Source organism: Tupaia chinensis, unplaced genomic scaffold, assembly GCF_000334495.1.
Source record: "Tupaia chinensis unplaced genomic scaffold, TupChi_1.0 Scaffold000258_1, whole genome shotgun sequence".
Classification (NCBI taxonomy): domain Eukaryota; kingdom Metazoa; phylum Chordata; class Mammalia; order Scandentia; family Tupaiidae; genus Tupaia; species Tupaia belangeri.
The window spans coordinates 1,586,151-1,607,187 of NW_006159738.1; the positions used below are offsets into that span (position 1 = coordinate 1,586,151).

The window sequence follows — 21,037 nt, forward strand, 5'->3', positions numbered from 1 at the left end:
GAATCCAGCACCTTAACCATCATGCCACCTGTCAGCCCCAATTAAAGAATTATTTTAAAAGAAAAGAAAGTCACTGGTAACCGTCATGGTAGTTTATTCAGGCAAGAATCCTTGGTGAAAACAAGGAGTGAAAGTTTATCGAAGAACAGGCTTGTGGCTTGCTCTCGCTCACTTGCTCGCTCTGCCTCTGGTCAAAATTGAAAAATAATGGTAATATATAAATCTTAAAAAGAAAGAAAGAAAGAAAGAAAAGAACAGCCTATTGACAGAGAACCTCCCCACAAAACACGTGCTAACTATGAAGTGCAATAACAGTGCTTCCCAGCGGGGAAACACGGAAGGCCCTTCCTTACGAAGTGACCAGGGTCACCTCAGCAGGACCGACACTGCGCCTCCTGACGCAGGGCCGAGAGGCAGGCGACATTCCGTGGGAAAACCCGGCCAACCCAGCCGGCAGGACGTCCTACAAACCAGCTCTCCCAAACCGACGAGGTCTCAGGAGACCAGGGAAGACTGAAGAACTGTTAAGGTTAGGAAATGTGACTGCTAAAGGCAACTGAGCTGCAGTGGAGCCTGGCCCAGGAGGAAAGCGCTTCCTGTGATGACCTATACAGGGCTGCCCCGTGGTGCCGTGCTTCAGGGAGCCAGATCCCACACGGCCACCTACAGTTCGAATCCTGACGTGGTGGCTTGAAAAACACACCTGCACGTGTGCATGAATGGCCCTGATCTCCAGGGATGGGGAAGGGATTGCAGTGTGACCACGCCCCACTGGGGAATGCTTTGTCTCTTTTGTCTGTCTCTAGTGAGCACACCCACCTTCTGACAATTAAAAAAAAAAAAACAAAACATGAGGGCCAGCAGGTGGCGTGGTGTTTAAGGCACTGGACTCCCACATGGCCAACCGCAGCCTGAATCCCAGGGTGGCGTGGTGTTTAAGGTCTCTCTCTCTCTCTCACTCTTTCTCTCTCTCTCGTGAGTACACATGCCCTATAGCAAATTCAAAAGGAATAATACATAAAATGAAATGAATAATTCTGTAAAAACAAAAAGACTCGCACAATAAATATCCCAAGCTCCTGTTCCCTGGAAGTGCGGACACACTAGGTCTTCCGAGAAAGAGGGAGAGCCCTTGCATTCTCCTTGTTGCAGCCAGGACTGCTTTTCCAGATGCTGAGTAGTCACCTGTACTTTCTCTGAGGCATCTGCTCCATGTCCTTTATCCACTTAGATACTCACTGTGAGCATTTACAGTCTCGCTATCGATCTCTTGTCTTAATTTTTTGATTAATAAAGTAAAACAGTTTCCTTGTTTAAAAAGTAAATATGAATCGTACAAAAGGATCCAAAAGCGAAAGCGAGAAGCTCTCTCGTCTTTCCACCCTACTCCCGGATTGTTCTTTCTCGTTGCACTTTTGGAAGTTTGCCTCCCACTCTGTCTCCTGCCTTTTAGTCTGAACTTGCCAAGTATTTCTCTGAATTGCTCACGCAGGAAAGTAGGTGTTTTAGTGGCCCAGTAAAGCAGGGCCTATGGGGAAAAGACTATGCGAATCCATGCAGATTTCATCAATGTGTATTTATGTTCAAAAGCTACATTTATGCATGAAGACCTTGGGTGAAGGGGACGGGATCTCACCCGCATGGCCGCCGTGCAGGTCACACCCTGGACCCGCAGCTAGAGAGGCATGCTGGCTGTGCGCCCCAAATCCTGAGAGGTTGGAGAACAGGAGGAGAGGGGATTGTGGCATGAGCACCCCGTTGGGGGATGCTGTCTACCTCTTTCTTTCTCTCTGCCCCTTTCTCTGCCTCTCTCTGGCTCTTTCTACATGCCTGCTGGTAGAATGTTTAAAAAGAATACAAAGACCTTACCGCAAAGCACGTCCAGAAGTGAGTGATGCGTAATTCATGACTACAGCTCCATACAGTGAGCTCATGGCTTAAACTCTGGTCTGTTGGAAGCCACAGCATAATCGTTGGTGCTATCCTTGGATTTAAACACACACACATGCACACGCACAACGCATACTTGCACTCACTTCTTGAGTGCCAGACCCAGTGGCTTGAAAAACACACCAGGTATGTGTGTGCGTGCCCAAAATCCCAACAGGAGACATGGAGAGGGGATTGTGGTGTGTCCATCCCTGATGAGGGCTGCTTTCTCACTTTGCCCCCTTCTTGCTTTTTCTCCTCCAGTGAACACACATGCCCTCTAACAAATTAAACAGAACAGGGACTAGCAGATGGCAGAATGATTACATCGCCGGACTCCCACAGAGTGGACCACAGTCCAAGTCCCGGACCTGGTGGCTTAGACCACATGCCCGGAGTGTGTAGGTGCATAGCCAGATCCCAAGAGGAGAATGGAGGAGAAGGGATTGTGATGTGGCCATCCCCCTTGAGGGGTGATTTCTTGCTTTCTGTCTGTCTGACTGTCTCTGTCTTTTCGGCAAATGCATGTGCCTGTAGCAAAAATCTTTCTCAAAAGAAAAAAGGGAACAAAACACAGAAGACCTTTATCAGCCTTTGGATGGATGGATGGGTGGATTGATTGATTGATTGATTTTAAGTTTGCTGTAGGATGTTTGTGATCACCAGAGAGAGTGAAAGAGAGGGAGGGAAAGTGAGAAAGCAAGCCACCAGGTCTGGGACTTGAACCAGTTGGCCCTGTGGGAGTCCAGCGTCTTAACTGTCACACCCCTGCTGGCCTGGCCTTTGGTTTTATTGCCAGTGTGAATTGAATTTGGTATTTGGCTGAATTGTGTGTTGTGCAGCCCAGGAGGGTAGAGGTGAGTGAGCCTCAAAAGGTGAACTACCTGAATCTTTGCTGGTTTTTTTAATCCTTTATGGGATAATAGGATTGTATAATAGAATGAAAAGGCCCCAGGGAGTATTTTTAGAACTGTCTTGTTTTATGAGCAAGAAACAAGTGCTTGGAATGTCATAGCCATTCAATAAACGTTGAATTAATAGGTGAGTTAAAAGAGGTCCATAGGTGGCTGGTGGTTAAGGTGTTGGACTCCCACATGGCTGATGGCAGTTCAAATCCCAGACCTGGCAGCTTGCTTTTTTACTTTACCCCTTTCTCTCTGATGACTATAGCAAGTTAAAAAAAAAATAGTAAGATAAATAATTCTTTATGAAAAACCTAGAGAGTTTATGACCGTTACTTACCCCCTTCAGTTAGTGACGGGTGGTCTCCGGTTTGAGTGACGGAGCAGTGCCTTAGAGCAGAGCTGTCCCTCCTCATGTCACAAGCATCTGCTGAGTGCCTCACGTGCCCTGTTCTCAAGGTGGCACTGGGTCATCGGGACAGTCATGACGCACTTCTGCATAGAAAAACCCAGAAAGATACATCGTCATGTCCCATCGTGGCTTTTTCCTAACATGATTTTGTATGGTTTACTTTTACTTTTTATACTGTTCGTTGTTGTTGTCAGAGAGGAGGCACCCTGGTGGGTCAAGGGCACCCCACAGTCCTCTTTCTTCCACTTCTCCCGCCAGGATTGGATGCACACACGGACCGCGTCGGCACGGTTCTCGGGCCCCACCCCTGCACCCAGTGGGCCATGGGATCCGCTCCCTGCTCCTGGCCGCCCTGTGATGTGTGTAACTCAGGCCCACAGGTCCGACGCCGTGCAGGTCCGGAGTGCTTCACGAGCTGGCCGGGTACCCCCCCCCTGCCCTTCCCTGCCAGCCGCTCTTGCCGTCTCGCAGCCTCGGGGCGGGCACATGGGTGGAGAGTGGGCCTCTCTCTGGACTTGTTATGACTGAACTTTTTTTTTTTTCCAGCTGGAAGAAGAGAGATCGGTGCTCAATAATCAGTTATTAGAAATGAAAAAGAGGTAGGCTCTCCTTCTGTATTTATTGCGTGTGTGCGTGCGTGTACATGTATGTACACATGTGTGCGTAATGAGGAAAATGTCAGAGCATGACACGTATGATAACTTGCGGTACAAACCGGGCGACCTTGTGGGATTCAGAAAATGGCATTGTGAGAGTTGAGTACTCATAACTGACAAATTACAAAGATCCGTTCTAGAAGCTTCACTTACTAAAACAAAGAGAGGTTAAATTTTAAGCCATGTGCAGTTGCTTTTGCTCAGAAGCGTCCTAAAACTGGATTGTTTCATAGCACACTGCTGTTACCAGCTAGCTTCAGTAACTAAAAGTGCTGTCATTTTACATGTCATAATTAATCCACATAGAAATACTGATTTCAGTTACATTAAAATGTTAGTTTTACAATTAAAAATGGGTAATACCACTTTAAGTATTTCTGTCTGTTTTCTTAAAAATAGATATGTTATTTCTTTTTCGTTTTTTGTTTTTTAACATGAGAGAGCTTTTTGCCATAGGGCACATGTGCTTGCCAGAGAGACAGAAAGCAAAAAAATCACCCCCCCACCCTCCCCCCAGGGGGATGGCCACACCACAGTCCCTTCTCCTCCATTCTCCTCTCAGGAGCTTGGGCACGCACGCACACACGGCCAGCATGAGTTTAAGCCACCGGGTCTGAGACAAGAACCGCGGTCGACTACACGGGAGTCCAGTGACATAGCCGTTACACCAACTGCTGATTCCGTAGATTTGTTATTTCTTATTCTGCCATGATAGTCAAATGACATTCTGATGGGAACCTGGTATAATTTCCCAGTACTTTTAAGTAAGGGTACACGTGGCCCACAGAAACACCTGCCCAGGAGCCCGGAGCTTACCGTCCTGACGTTCTCCTTCTGCCCTGTAAGACGTGTGGCTTTGCCCAGAGAAGCCGTGCTCACACTCATGCCAAGCAGGTTTTTGTTGACACGCTCACCCCGTGGCTGCTGCAGAATACCAAGCAGAGCCCCATCACAACAGTCATGCATTCTTGCTGATTGAAAAGCAAAACTGAAAAACGAACCTTTAGGAATGGCGGAACCAAGAACTCCTGCTGTTCTTGCGAGGCGCCCTACTCCTGAGTCGGGGCAGAGGGGTTTCCTACTGACGTTCCAATGCGTGTTTCATGCCGGCAGTTGCTTAGGGATCAAGAGCTTAATTTGAGCCACAAAGATAACTGGATTCCATAAGCGACCTTATCCAGGACATTAGGCCTCCACTCAGGGTGCCGGGCCTTCTTTCTTTCTTTTTTCTTTTAGAGGTTTTTCCTATAGGGCGAGTGTGCATGCCAGAAAGAGAGACAGAGAGATAGAAAGCGAGAAATCACCCCAGGGGGGATAGTCACGCCGCAATCCCTTTTCCTCCATTCTCCTCTCGGAATCGTGGGCACACATGTACATGCGCCTGGCGTGAGTTTAAGCCACCAGGTCTGGGACTCGAACCACGGTCGACTACATGGGAGTCCAGCGACAGAGGTATTACGCCAACAGCTGGTCCAGCCTTCTTTCTTTTTAAGGAAGTACTTAGATTCGTACTTCTTTCCCGTGCTGAGGTGGTGTTCAAACTTCACAAGGCACGTGGATCTCATCCCTGCCACACCCCTGGCCCTCCTAGGTGTCCTCCAGAGTCCCCGAGTCTGGTGTGTCGTGCCCTAACCTAGTTCAGGAACAGCGCTGTCCCACCTGGGCTTCAGAGTATTGCATTTCCGTGTAAACAAGGTTTGGATAAGAACCTGGTACATGCAGTTATCAGGGACACGTGGAGAAGTGAACGGAGCTCCTGCTGTGACATCCCGGCAAGGGGACATTTGAAATCAGGCTGGGGCGTGTGCTGACGTCGCCCCCCCTTCATTTATGTAGCAGTTCATACTCACCCACTCACCCACTCTCAGCACACATCAGTGACAAACCCAGTGGGGCCTGCATCTTAAAACAATGAAACTAAAGCCCCAGGAGTTGGGCCACATGGCCAAGGACTCGGGGCCACAGTAAGTGTCAGGTGCAGTCTTCAGACTCGGACCTTGGGGTTGGCTTGGGGTTCTCCTCTGTGTTTAGGTATTTGTTTATGATTTATCTTTTTTTTTTTTTGAGAGGTTTTCGCTATAGGGCGCGTGCGTGCATGTGTGTCCAACATCTTGAGAGGAGAATGGAGAAGGGATAGCAGCATGGCCATTCCCTCGGGGAGTGTCTTCTTACTCTCGGTCTCCTCTGTCTCTCTTCTAAGCGTACATGTCCTCTAGCAAATAAAACAAAAAAAAAGTTAATAAAATTTTTAAATAAATTTGTTTATGATTTATCTTTTTTTTTTTTTGAGAGGTTTTCGCTATAGGGCGCGTGCGCTCGCCAGACAGACAGAGAGAGACATAGAGACAGAAAGCGAGAAATCACCCCCACGCCGCAATCCCTTCTCCTCCATTCTCCTCTTGGGATCTTGGGCACGCACGCACACGCGCCCGGCGTGAGTTTTAAGCCACCGGGTCTAGGACGCGAACCGCAGTCAACTACGTGGGAGTCCAGCGACATAGCCATTACGCTAACTGCTGGTTCCCTATGATTTATCTTTTTAAGAAGAGTCTGCTTCATTAGTTCTTACATAGCATGTGACTCTAAGGTGATTACATGCCCTTCAAAATTGGAGTAGGCACGTGACTTTTTTTCATGGCTTAAAGAGACGGAGCAAGCCCAGAGACTGACAGTCCTCTCTCCGCACTTCACTCTCCCGCCCCCATTCTGTATCCTGGATATTGAGGAGAATGTCTCTGAAAAATGACTCTCCATTTTGGTCAGCACATGTAGATAAAGGTGACAATTTTTTCTGGGAATGACCATCTTAAAAATCCAGTTTCTCCTATTTAGAGCTGTTTTTTATTTGTTGATTATGCCTGTTGGAAAATTATTTTTACTTTAGAAACCTGCATGTTAAATATATTTTAGCTCACAATCTGTACCTTTACATGCCTCCTAAAAGTCAGTTTGGTAAAAGAGTCATGTGTAAGTCTGTACGTAATGGTCCCATAAATTTACCAAGCAGAGAGTGTTGAAAAGAACTGGATACGATGTTCGCTTCAGAGCTGTGCAGGGACTTAAATCCTAAAGGTACTGGAAGTGTAGCTGTTCCCAAAAGAACAGAGTTGAGTCAACAGTGTCATATAAAAGTCCTCATTGTCACCCAGGCAGGGTGACCTGTAATCAGGTCATTCAAGTGGCCGTGCTAACCAAGGGCAGAAATTACCTGTGATCACTCAGACACCACTAGCACCCTGCTGTATCCGCTGTGGTCTCTGTTGTCTGGAAACACCAAGTTGCAAGCAAGATATAATAGAGGTTTTTCGCTAAGCTTCAAAAGGTAATCATTTCTTTAAAAAAAGAGAAAAATTGGTCTCCACGTCGAGGGGACCTCTTTTGAAACAGATTAATAGATAGCGCAGAGCAGACTTCGGACTGCTCTCGTCTGCAGACCTGGAGAGGGCCTCGGGACCGCCCTCGCCTAACGCAGAGCTGGGGTCTGGTTTGCTGTCCCTTCCTCGGCTAGGCATTTTAACGCCAGGGAAGGGGCAGGGTCTCGGTCGTAGTCAGAACCTGCCGTGCTAGCATAGAGGCGCGATTTCCGCGAGCGGAAGCCGCGTGACAGCGCCTGCTCGCTGGGGAGGCCAGGCTGGCTGCGGGTTGCCGACTGTCTGACTGTCTCCGCGCTTGCGCCGCTTACGATGCTCACCTCACCCCTCTCTTTTCCCTTTCCCACTCTTGCTTCCTTCGCTATATCTGTGTGTCTTTCATGGTAAGACTAAAGAAAGTCTATCCGCGTTATAATAAATAAACTTCATATATTTTTAGTAAACCAAATTGTTGTATATAATTTTTGGCTGCCTTTGTCTCCTCTGTGTCTTGCTTTTGTTTTGTAAAATTCTCTCCGCAGCGCGCGTACACACACACGCACACGCACACGCACACTTCTCGTTTACATCTGTACACGGCAAAGAACTTCATTGCAAATTTAGTTCTCCTTCCTGCATTTGCATTCCTCTTCATGTTTCTGATATTTGGTTTTCGTTATCTTGCATTTTTAAAGCCTGCCCAGTAACACTCTAAGGTATTTGCTTCATGCCTAGAATTTCTTTCTTATGGAAGTAGTAAGGAAAGAATCTGGGTGATTATGTTCCCTTGGGGGGCGGGAAGGAAAGGAGAGAGCTGGCCGGGCCCCCAAGCCCTTCTCAGGTACGCTTGCCTTCCCTCCTGGCATTTCCCGTGCGGTCGGCCCTCTGCACCTGCAGGTCCCAGTGCTGACCTGTGGTTCTGCTGCCCTGTGCCCCGAGGGCCGTGTCTGTGTGGAACACAGACAGACTGCCTCCTCTCGTCATTATCCCTTCAATGATGTGGGAACACAAAGACTGGGTAGGATTCACAGCAGCGTCGGGCAGTGTGAGCTCTCCGAGGTGACTGTGTGCGCACAGGTTGTTTACAGATACCAGCCTTTTTATGTAAGGAAGTCGACTATCTGCAGATAATCAAGGTCCTCGGACCCCTGCAGAGGCCCAGGGACGACTGTCATACCAAGTTGTCCCGGGCAGCGTGGCAGCAGAGCAACACGATTATGACTCAGGTCAGAGCTGTCGGCATCCGGGTTAAACTCAGCCCCCGGCTTGCTGCGCACAGTGGGGTTAGTGTTTAGAAACGGCCCCAGGAGCCACCAATGAAAATCTGTCCCAAAGATGAGCCAGCCCGTCCTTGTCCTTGGGCATGCAAATCACAGAAAGATGGCTTTCTTTTGACACCTTCTACGAGAAGGCCATTGGAGAAGGCACCCCAGCTCAGGGATGTGGTGTGTCCCTGACAAAAAGCAGCGACGCTGGTCGCGGCCCCAGGGAACACTGTCCCCTTCCTCTGCCAGATGGTGGTTTCATTATCCCTCCTTTTCACTAAGAACCAGCGGGACCTCGTCCAGCTGCAGTCCTGATTATACGAGGATCTAACTCTTCATTTCAGGAGGATCTAAATCTGTTTTCATCAAGCCCTAAATCCTGGTATTTCTCGGTAACAACATTGAAAATTACATTTTTCCAATTTGACATGGATTTATAACAAGTGAAGTTCTGGAAATAATTTTTACAGTCAACTACCGACCAAGTTTCATAGCAGCCTAACAAGCCCAAGAGGTACTACATCTTCTGATGGCACGAGGGGCCTCTTGGTTCCATTCATATTCCCTGAAATCCCTTCCAATGAAATCGACGTTTTGTTTTAACCTAATCAAGGTGTCATTTGCTTAGTGGCTCCCACCCACCCCTCCCGTGTGCGTGTAACGCTTGGGGTTTTGATGGAGAAATTGCCGTGCGTCTCAGATTCTTCTCTTACTACTTGGCATCTGGAGTGTAAGTGTCAGCCACACAGTGAGAGAGCTACAGCTCTGATACCTACATCTTCACCTGGACTTTCAATCCACCATAAGCCATGAGAATTCTGTAATTCGTGTGCTGGATATCTTGGGTCTCACTAACCAGACATACATCCTGCCATTTCTAACCTGGGCCTCCGTTTCCGATTGCTCCAGCTGGCTCGAAAACAGAACGAGCCATTACCCGCTCTCCATCCGCCCCGCTGCTTGTAACGGAACCGGGGTGATGTGGCTTCTCGGCAAGGCCGTGCGCTCTCGCCGCAGGTGCTCCACACGATGCGGATCCTGGGGTCTGTGGCCTGAGGACCAGCCTAGGGAATTTGCCTCCCGTTTTGTTTCTCCGAAAGCATTTTTGTAATACCAGGTCATTTTGCTCTTGCATTTCACACTGCATGAAATGTTTCCAACCCTTTTATCTGAAGCTAGCAGTAGGTTGACAGAGGAGTTGCAAAGGCCGCTCAGCCAGTTCCCATGACTCCTCCGCCGGCTCCCGCCACGGACCGTGGGCCGTGACCGTGGTGCATTTATCAAGATTCAGAAGCGAGCATTGCTCTGCTGTTAGTTAGACTCTAGGCTCCGATCAGGCCCTGGTTTCTCCATTAAGGTCCTTTCTGCTCCCCAGGATCTGAGCTGGGAAACCGCGACAGCCCCTCAGTCTGTTCTTGTCATTGGCGACCTCGACGACACTGCAGAAAATCTAAATATAAACACACGGTCAAAAGCACATCGGGCTGAACCTCCGGGGTCTTGCCTGTCCTCCCAGTTCTCTTCATCTTTCCCTTTCCCTCCCACTGGCGAGGCTATGCAGTAGATGTTCCCCTTTCGTTAAAGCCTGCCCCTCCCTCTGCTGACCGTGAGTGAGGCAGGCTGAGAGCAAACACTCGGACTAGCTCCCCTGCTGTCGCTCCACGCCCGAAAAACCCACTTCACCGTCTCTGTTCCAGCCTCTGTGACTCCCTTTAATTTCCTCAAACGACTTAACGTCCTCTTCGGATTGTGTGGTTGAAAAGTAGTGATCCTGCAGTTCGAAGAGTAGTAATAATCTTCGCTACCGTTTTGGCCCACGAGATCTTGAGAGCCCATTCTTGGAACTTGCTAACCAAGTTACTGAAATTAGTGAGAGCCAACGGATATTTCCAGCATAAAAGCGCTCTGCATGACCCCGTATAGCTGCTTTGCATGTGTGTATTTTAGTTGTTGTTATTGCTCGGTAATAGTTTATTCAAGAAGTAACAAAATTCAATTTGGGGTTTGATTCTGGTAGAATTTTTTTGGGGGGGGGGTGCGACAGGTTTTTTTTTGTTTTGTTTTTAATTCTATTCTCTTCCACATTTATTAACTTGTCTCTTTAAGTGCAAATGGATACAATGATATGCAGATTCTGGCATGTCTATGCATAGGTAACTTTTTCTCCCCTCACAGTAAGTAAAATCTTGCAAATCTAGCCTTAATCCCCTGTAAGATGTCCCTGTTACGCTTTTTTTTTCCTATTCTTTCCTTTTTTTTACATGGAAGTCAGTTACGGGTTTGTTCTAGAACAGCTGTACACTGGCCATGCTCTCAGTCGGTTTCTGGAACTTTGAACTCTTTGGTCTTCTAGAGAATCCGAGTACCTGAAAGACGCAGATGAAGAAAAGGCCTCCCTGCAGAAGTCCATCAGCATCACCAGTGCCTTACTCACAGAGAAGGATGCGGAGCTGGAGAGACTGAGGAACGAGGTACAGGCCCGTCGGGGGACCGTTCCCGCGCCTCCCGGGCCCGCCGCGGGCCTAAGCCGGACACCTGTGTTTCAGGTCACAGTGCTCAGGGGCGAGAACGCGTCCGCCAAGTCCTTGCACTCGGTCGTGCAGTCTCTGGAGTCTGATAAGGTGAAGCTCGAGCTCAAGGTAAAGAACTTGGAGCTGCAGCTCAAGGAGAACAAGAGGCAGCTGAGCAGCTCCTCAGGTAAACCCGGGCCCGCCCCGCGCTGCCGCTCGCTGCCCCGGGCCGAGTCTGCTCCAGAGGCGCCAGGCGACGGCTGTGCCACCCCCGCTTTGCTGTCCTCGGCGCTCGTGCCACCTTGGTCACAGTCCAGGTCCCCCACACAGGCACGCCTGGTGTCCCACCCCTGGGCCATCCCAGGGTCTGTGAATGTCATCAGACATGACTGACAGCTGCCATCACGGCTTTGACCGTGAGGACACGCAGTGTCACAGTGAGGGAGGAGAGGTGGGCTCTGTGGTGGACAGTGACAGCTTCTTCAGGTTCCGATGGAGGTGACAGGCGTCCTACCCTGAGAGGGAAGACCTGGAGGGGCAGGGCCAGGCCGGGGAGGTCCCGTGGAGTTCCGGCGGAGTTCCGGCGAGGGGACGGGAACTCACCTCGGGTGCTCAGAGAGGTGCAGCTGGAAGTCCCCGTGGAAGTGAGCTTCTGACACGGGCTCTCTGACTGCAGTAACCAGGAGACGGGATTTTTGAACGGTCCCCACTTTTTTTTCTTGTTAAGGTAATACTGATACTCAGGCAGAGGAGGACGAGAGAGCCCAGGAGAGTCAGGTAACGCCCTGCCCTTACTGCCTCGCTCCCTTGCCGTCTTTCCGAAGTGTTAGCTTTGATTAGGCAGTGGCATGCCCATGGCCCGGACATCAAGCAGTGATCACAGTATATCCTTAACACCAAAACCTCCCCCAAGTGTGCCTCGCCAGCATGCCCAAACTCCCAGACACGTTATGGCTGTGTTTACTGTCTTGTCTTTCAAGAGATTTAGAAATACGTGTATAGGGGCCAGCAGGTGGCGTGAATGTCACCACAGACATGGCTGACAGCGGTTCGAGTTCTAGACCTGGCAGCTCGGACGTCACACTGGGCATGTTTGCCCAAAATCCCGGGAGAAGAATGGAGGCGAAGGGATTGTGGCGTGGTCATCTCCCTTGGGGGGTGATTTCTCACTTTCCTTTTCACTGTCTCTCAGTCTCTGTCCTGTAAGCGCATGTACCCTATGACAAAAACCGTAAAAAAAAAAAATATATATATATATATATATGCCAATACTAATACTCTCCCCCCACTTTTATCTTTTTTTTTTTTTTTTAGAGAGATTTTTGCTATAGGGCATGTGCACTCACTAGAGAGACAGACAGTGAGAAATCACCCCCCAGGGGTATGGCCACATTGCATTCCCCTCTCCTCTCGGGATCTTGGGCATACACGCACACACGCCCGGTGTGAGTTTAAGTCACCAGGTCCGGGACGAACTGCAATTGACTACATGGGAGTATCGACAGAGCCACTACGCCATCTGCTGGTCCCTCAGTTTTCTTATGAACAATCCGTGACAGTTATTTGGGGCACATGTACTAGTATTCCTGCAAGATCAGTTCCTAGGAGTAAAACTGCTCTGTCAAAAGTTTCCTTGCTCATCTGCCCCTTAAAAAGGCTGGGTTCTTGGGACCAGTGGATGGTGTAATGGTACATTGCTGGGCTCCCACATAGTCGAATGCGGTTCAAGTCCTAGACCTGGCGACTTAAAACTCATGCCAGGCACGTGAGTGTGCATGCCCAAAATCCTTAGAGGAGAATGAAGAAGGGATCGTAGCATGGCCATCCCCCCTGGGAGGTGATTTCTTGCTTTCTGTCTCTCCAGTGAGTACATATCCAAAATCTCTTTTAAAAAGAAAAAGTGAGGTTCTTGAAAACTCAGTTTGTTCGTATTTTAATTTTCGTAGGGATCAAATCTTCCTGTGTTGGCTAGGCTGCCCTCACGGCTGTCCTGCCTCAGCCCCCCAAGTGGCTAGGACTACATGTGCACGTCACAACACCCAGCCCTGAACTCAGACTCCTAGAGCCAGAGTAAACAAAACAGCTCCACTTGTTGAAATGGCATTACATGGGCACCAGCAGATGGCGTAATGGTTATGTCACTGGACTTGCACATGGCCAACCGCGGTTCAAGTCCCAGATCTAGCAGCTTGAAACTCTCACCAAGTGCATGTATGCCCAAGATCCCAAGAGGAGAATGGAGGGGAAGGGATTGCGGCATGGCCATCCCCCCCAGGGGGTGATTTCTTGCTTTCTGTCTCTCTGTCTCTCTCCGTCTTTCTGGCGAGCACATGCGCCCTATAGCAAAAACCTCTCCCCCCCCAAAAAAAAATGGGCATTATGTGGACACAAACTGTTATATGAAACTGTAAGTGGCATAAGCAACATATTCTAATTTTAATATATTTTATATATATTCTGTTCAAACTTCCAAGGTACAAAAACGATCTTTCTTTTTTAAAAAAAATTATTTAATTTTGTTATTATTTATTGTTATTATTATTTTAATTTGTTATAGGGGACATGTGCTTATCAGAGAAGGAGAGGGAAAGTGAGAAAGCAAGCCGCCAGATCTGGGACTTGAACCATGATCAGCGATGTGGGAGTCCAGCGTCGCAACCACCATGCCACCTGCTAGCCCTTTTTTTTTTTTTAAGTTTGTTATAGGGCACATGCATTTACCATAGAGAGAGAGAGAGAACAAGAACATGAGTAATCACTCCCCCCTGCTGGGGAATGGCCCAACTGCAATCCCTGCTCTGAGTATTTTGGGCACGCACACACACACATGCCCCTGGTGTGATTTTCAAGCCACCAGGTCTAGGATTTGAACCGTAAAGTTGGCCATGTGGGATCCTACCACCTTAGCTGACATGCTACATGGCTGTCTCCCATCTTACTTTTTTTTTTTTTTAAAGAATTGTTTTATTTAACTTTATTTAAGCAAGCTACCAGGTCCAGAACTCAAACCACGGGCAGCCATGTGACCATCCAGCGCCCTTAGAACACCTGTTGGCCCTTTTACTTGTTTTTTTTTTTTAAGAAAGATTTTTGCTATAGGATACACGCGTTCGCCCGAGTGACAGAAAGAGACAGAGAGACAAAGAGAGAAGTCACCCCCACGGGGGATGTGTGTGTGTGGCCATGCCACAGTCCCTTCTCCATTCTCCTCTCGGGATCTTGGGCACGCATGCACACGTGCCTGGCATGAGTTTTAAGTCTCTAGGTCCAGAACTCGAACTGCAGTTGACTGTGGGAGCCCGGCGACAGACGTAACCATTATGCCATCTGCTGATCCCCAGCTCCCTTTTTTAAATGAGAGGGAAACTCAGTTTGAGACCTGGCGTGGTCACCTGCCATCTCCTTTGAGGGGCATGAAAGGGTCCGGCAGGCCCTGGCTTACCCGGTTGGTCGGCACCGTGTCTAGAGCGGCCCTCTGTGGGCGGAAGACCTCACTAACGCTGTTTTCTCTCCCCTTCCCTTCTGCTTCCGTTTGTTTCATCTGCTGCTGACAACACTTTTCTTCCCATCAGCAAATGGTTTGTTTTCTGTTTCCTAATTTATGTGTGCACGCTTGTATGTCTGAGTGTGGTCTCCCGCTCTGCCTACGTCCATTTTGTGGCTTTTTCTTCTTTCGGAATGGAGCTCTTAGCACGATAATGACTTAGACCGTGCAGTTGGAAAAGTGGACATAGACTCAGCAGGTCTGCCCTCCGAGGTAGCCTTGCTGATGCTGGGGTAGGAATACTGCGGAGAAAGAGAAGGGATCGCTAACTTTACTTCCCAGCCTGCCCCAGCAGGAGAAAAAGACCACATATTTCTTTGCAAAGTAAAATATATGTATGTATGCATGCATGTGTATCTATGTACATATTTTTAAAATATTGTAAAGTAGGAGCTGTGCATTTTGAGAAATGAGACCGCTATATTACTGGGTTAGCAGAAAAGTCATGACGCATTTTTGCATAGGGAGAAATATGTCATGACTTTTCCGACAACCCAGTATTTGTGGAAGAGGAAGAAACTCTTTATTTAAGGAACTTGCACCATCAGGACAAAAGTATTTCCTGCGGGCGGCATCTCCTTAGCCCACGGCCCAGGGAGTCTCCGAGCAGGCACTTGCCGTGTGCGGGGCCTCCGCATGGCCTCCGGTGTGCACCCACGTGTGCCTCCTCGGTGAAAGGGACTTCAGCCGTCTCTTAATCTTGTCCATTTCCCCCGAAGACACATTTACTAACCGCTCAGCCATCACCAACTGGCCATTATGGCCATTAATTGGCGGTCTGAAGAGAACCTCCAGGTAACTTTCAGATCCATAGAATGGAAAAGTCCGGGATTGGTTCTGCAGTGTAGTGGGAGAACTAACCGTTTAGGTATTTTCTAATATTGTGCATATATATATATGTGTGTATATATATGTGTGGTAGGAGGAGGAAAAAAAATTACGCCCATATATCCAAAAGTGTAAAATGATGACTTTTGGAGAATACAAGGTATTTTTCCTATTCAACAAAATAAACATTTCTTCTACTTTTCCACACCTTGGTAGCACGCCACCAATCCATAGATGTAGATGTTCAAGTGTAATTTCATTGGCCTCATTAATAAATGAAGCATATCTGGTTACAGCTGGAAACATCCAGCAAAATATAATTTTAAGAATTACAAAATAGGGGCCAGCAGGTGGCGCGGTGGTTAAGGGTGCTAGACTTCCACATGGCTGACCACGGTTCGAGTCCCAAACCTGGCAGCTTGCTTTCTCTGTCTCTCTCTCTCTCTCTCTCTCTCTCTCCTCTGGCCAAATTGAAATAAATAAATTTAAGTAAAATAATTCTTAAAAAATATATATAACATCCAATCAGTAAGGAACGTTAGAAGAAAACTGAAAGATAGAAAAGGGGAAAGAAACCTTATTGCCTAAGCGCGGCCTCAATTTAGGCCAGTCATTTGGTCCAGCACCCTCAGCGTTCCTCTTCCTTGGGGACATTAAAAACGGGCTTCCGTGGCCCCCTGCTGGCCCCTTCTGTGGGCCCAGGGCCCTCTGCAGCCATAGCCCCAGGCTGTAGCCGGTGATTTCACGATACTCCCAATTTATGGCTGTGGACATTTTACGCACCTCACTGCTTCTTTCTCTCTTTCTTTCTTTTTCTTACAAATCAGATTGATTTCCTGAATTCAGTAATCGTGGACCTTCAGAGGAAGAATCAAGACCTCAAGATGAAGGTGGAGATGATGTCAGAAGCAGCGCTTAACGGGAACGGGGATGACCTGAACAGCTACGACAGGTACCTCACGTTCGCCGCCCCGCTTGACCTTAGCGCTAAGCCCTGAAATAAATGTGTGTCCTTGAAATGAAGGTGGCCAGCGGGTTGTACAGACATACAAATGGCAGGACGAAAGAACAAAACCAATTGCTTTGTGCCTGCCTTCCCCTAAAGAGATTTCCAATCCTGGACGGGGGACGTGCTACCCACGCGGAGGCTGCAGCCTCGGCCACGATTAGCTCTCGCCCGAGCTCCTCATTCCTTACGAACCTTGCCGTCTCTCGAACCTCCCTCAGATACGTTTCTGACTGTACACGTTGTCCTCCGCAGTGACGACCAGGAGAAGCAGGCCAAGAAGAAACCGCGCCTGTTCTGTGACATCTGCGACTGCTTCGACCTCCATGACACGGAGGATTGTCCCACCCAGGCGCAGATGTCCGAGGACCCCCCACATTCCACGCATCACGGCAGTCGGGGCGAGGAGCGGCCCTACTGTGAGATCTGCGAGGTGTTCGGGCACTGGGCCACCAACTGCAACGACGACGAGACCTTCTGATGAAGCCGGAGCCGGGGACCGGGCTTTCTCGGGCCCGGCCGTGTCCAGCACTGCAACACCAGCATCATGCGTGCACTTCGGGACAACTCCCGCCGCTTTTGACCCCGTCAACCAACCTAAGAAACTATCTTGATCTTCACCAGATCGTCCTGTAGTCTCCCCTCCTCAGTTAGAAAGAAATATTTAGTGCGTTTCCCCTCCCCTTGGGTTCCCTTGAGTTTTCCGTTTTGATTCATCGCCCCCAGAGAACCTCAGAGAGCACTCCCTGCCCCTGTGCCACCTTATTTAAACATCGTTAAATTATGCCCTGCCTTTTCATATTTGCACTAAGATATTTCCAGGCTGCATTTGTATATTTAGATTTTTTTTTTTGGTCAAGCTTTGACACTGGAACGAGCTGGAAAAACGTGGTGGTGTGCATCTTCACCTACTCATTTGAAGTATTGTAGTAACCAGAGGCCCCGAGCTCTCAGCGCTGCCTGCCTTCAGCAGTCCCTTTACTTCAGGCTTGACACGGAGGTGTGGCTAGAAAACCACGAGACAGGCCAAGGGAGGGGAACGCCCAACTGCTGTGGGGACATTTTACAATTATATGCTGCACCCACACACTCTACGGTGGTGTTTTGTTTATTGGTTTTACATAATTTCAGCTTCTATATATTATATGTATATATTTTTAAAAAAATCTATATTTTGGGAAAAAAAAAGCATACACAAGGTGTCTTTCTTTTCAGATTTTTACCTTTACGAGAAAAACATATGAACTATCAGGACACAACAGACTAGGCCACACACAGCATATTGCGTGGCTTTGTAACTATTTTTTTCTTCGTGTTCTCATTTAGTTTCTTTACCAGATCTAAACAACTGGGAGAATTTTTCTCCAAATTTGTGTTTTCCTTCTCTAGCCAATATCCCCAGCAGTCGATTAATTCGCTAATAAGCCACTGTAAAACACCTAAATTAACCAACCTACAACCTTCCTTTCCCAGTTTTTTAACTGTTTTTAGATGAATGTATGATGAGAAATTCCACATGAATAATTTTGGATTTTCTTATCACCAAAATAAACTGAAGGACCTCAATTACCAGAACAGTTTACCAGCCGGTCTGAATCTATCTATCTTCATTTGAATGTCTTGTAGAATATGTAAAAAGTAATGAAATGTATCTTCCTTGCAACATGGACAGTAAGAACCTCTACGATTGTAGACATGCCTTTGATGTATTCTCCCCCAAGATGACCAACTGTGTCTGACAAGCGAATATGAAGTAAATCTCTTATCAGTTGAAATTTTGGATTATAGACATAATAGGAACTATCTGACAAACAGAAAACGCATAATGCAGTATTCAAACATGAGCAAACAGGTGTTCTGTATCTACTTTAATAAATGGTTTCTCCTTTTTGGCCAGTGGTGGTAAACTGTCCTCAGATTCATTTGTCGTCATGGTTTTTCGTCAGTGAGCGAGCCCTGTGTACTCCAGTACTAACTTCCACTATAGTCTTCTTGATGAGCAGCTTTTCAGAAACTGCTGTTCTCTCCCGAAGCACTTTGTGACCCTCTTAGCCCAACGTCCCAAGGTCGTTACCCCCAGTGTATCACACACTTATATGACAGAAACAAGTGGCACAATTGACACCGTGTAGTAACAAGTATCTATTTTTTTAAAGAATTATTTCATTTTTATTTACTCATTTATTTATTTAAATTTGACAAGAGAGGGACAGAGTACAAGAGAGAAATAGAAAGCAAGCCACCAGGTCCAGGACTAAAAACTGCAGTCAGTCATGTGGGAGTCCAGCACCTTTAACCACTGTGCCACCTGCTGGCCCCCCAAGTATCTATTAATCCATGAAGTTTTTCTACCCCCCCCCTTTTTTTAAGTTTTTGCCATAAGGCTTGTGTGCTCGCCCAAGAGAGAACAACAGTGAGAAGGAAAGTGAGAAATCATCGCACTGCAATCCCTTTCCCTCCATTCTCCTTGGGATTGTGGGCATGCACACACATGTGCCCAGTGTGATTTTCGAACTTCCAGATCCAGGACTCAAACCGGTACATATTTCCAAAGCAGAGTTACTCCTTGAATTAGGAACATTACTCTCATATCAATATACCCTAAGACAGTTCTCGACTTTGACTTCAGTGAAAAGCACTATAAATACGCCAGCAGTATACAGACGGAACTACAGCTCCTGGTCTTCAGATACCCGTCACTCGATCACCGAGCCTCCTGCTTGTCTCCGGGATGGTCACTCATCCTGGTCTCGCTCAGTGACACACACGCTTGAGATTTTGCTAACCCTTGGTCGCCCTCTAACGTCACGACGAGCCTGCTGAGTTCATCACCTGTTCTCAGGTGTTGACTGACCCGTCCTCTGTTTCGGAAAGTGCCGTGACCACGACGTACCCTGAGAACCTCTGTGAACACTGGGTTGAGCACTGGAGCCTGGAAGTCTGCATGCGTGGTAACAAGTTACGGCAGCATTTAAATGTCCCAGGACCAACAGGTGGCGTAATGGCTACGTTGCTGGACTCCCACGTAGCTGACCGCAGTTTGAGTCCTGGACCCGGTGGCTTAAACTCATGCCAGGTGCCTTAAACTCATGCCAGGTGCGTGTGCGTGCATGCCCAAGATCTCGAGAGGAGAATGGAGGAGAAGGGATTGCGGCGTGGCCATCCCCCAGCGGGTGATTTCTCCCTGTCTGTCTGTCTTTCCAGCGAGTGCACATGCCCTATAGCAAAAATCTCTCCAAAAAATCACATGCAATGTCTTTGCTTGGAATCAGGAAGTTGAGTAGGAAAGCTTTTCTGTTGCTAGTTTGCTAGTGGGTGCCTGTGCTAGCCAAGAGAGTGAAAGGGAAAAAGAAACTGCCGCCAGGGAGAGATGGCCACGCTGCAAACCCTTCATTTTCCTCCCGGAGCCTTGGGCGGGCACCCACACGTGTCTGGCATGGTTTTCAAGCCAGGGTCCAGGACTCCAACTGCAGCCGGCCATGTGGGACGCAGGCACGGTAACCACCGCCATCCGGCTGGCCCAACAAGCGAAGTTTCGACTGACTACTTTTCTGCATTATCTCCAAATTGCACTCGTTGCTTATTCAGACTCTAGGGTAATTGCTTAACAAGTCTTAATAACAAAGTGTACAAAAGATACTGAAAAGAAAACCGTACACGAGATTTCAAGTCCATTTTCACCCCAATTATATATTAATATATTAAAGCACATATATCACCTTAATCATTATTTTTTAAACAATTACGTTCCGGGCAGCCTAAAGCTTCTATGTGAATTTCATGACGTAATTTACCTCCCCTGCGATCCTTGCCATTCATGACGTAACATGAATTTTACTGATGAGGCCAGTGGTGGGACCTGGCGCGGTGGTTTGAAATACCGGCTGGCCATAACGGTCTATTAGGAAGGGCTTCAGAACGAGAAAGCACTCAGAGGTTCCTGAATGTTGGCTCCAAAAGTGCTTTCACATGCAGAGATTTCCACTTATGTTCAGTCTCAGGTTCCCGATTACAGCATGCACACCTGCTAAGAAGTGATTTTTTTTTTAAAAAAAGGAATTATTAATTTTACTTATCACTTTTTTTTTTTTTTTTTTTTTTTTTTTTTTTTTTAGTTTGCTCCAGGGCCTGTGTGCTCACCAGAGAGAAAGGAAGAGAGAGAGAAGTGAGAAAGCAAGCCACCAGGTGTGGGACTCGAACTGCAGTCAGACATGTGGGAGTCTACCTTAACCACCACGCCATCTGCTGGCCCCAGAAGTCGCGATTTTTAAAATTTGCTAGAGAGAAGGAAAGTAAGAAAACACCCCCCTCTGGGGGAAATGGTCGTGCTGCCATCCCTTCCCTCTTTCTCCTTTCGGGAGTTTTGGGCAGGCACGCACAGGCGCCAGATGCCGGGTTTGAGACTCGAACCCCAAAACCAGCCATGTGAGATTCAGCCGCCTTCACCATCGCCCTCTGCTGGGCGGAAGTGGCGACTTTTAATGAGCTGAGTGAGAACTCTTCCGGCTGAGGCGGCCTTGGGTCTAGGCGAGCAACCGGGGAGGCCGCGAGGTAGCAGGACACGGCGGACACTAGGGCCCGACCGGGACCCGCCGAGCCGGCTCCCCGCAGCTTCCGGGGCAGGCTGGGGGCGAC

The 21,037-nt window shown here is 48.1% G+C and overlaps 1 protein-coding gene across 1 annotated transcript in view; it reads left to right on the forward strand.

Annotated features, from left to right (window-relative positions):
* The window catches only part of CLIP1 (CAP-Gly domain containing linker protein 1), a 99,784-nt gene extending 81,475 nt beyond the window's left edge, over window positions 1-18,309 (forward strand). Inside the window, 6 exon segments of the mRNA XM_014588106.2 lie at window positions 3,790-3,842; window positions 10,868-10,985; window positions 11,061-11,211; window positions 11,752-11,801; window positions 16,224-16,348; window positions 16,658-18,309. Of these exon segments, the coding sequence (XP_014443592.1) occupies window positions 3,790-3,842; window positions 10,868-10,985; window positions 11,061-11,211; window positions 11,752-11,801; window positions 16,224-16,348; window positions 16,658-16,883 (723 nt within the window). The 3' untranslated portion in view covers window positions 16,884-18,309.
* Window positions 18,310-21,037: the final 2,728 nt, after the last annotated feature.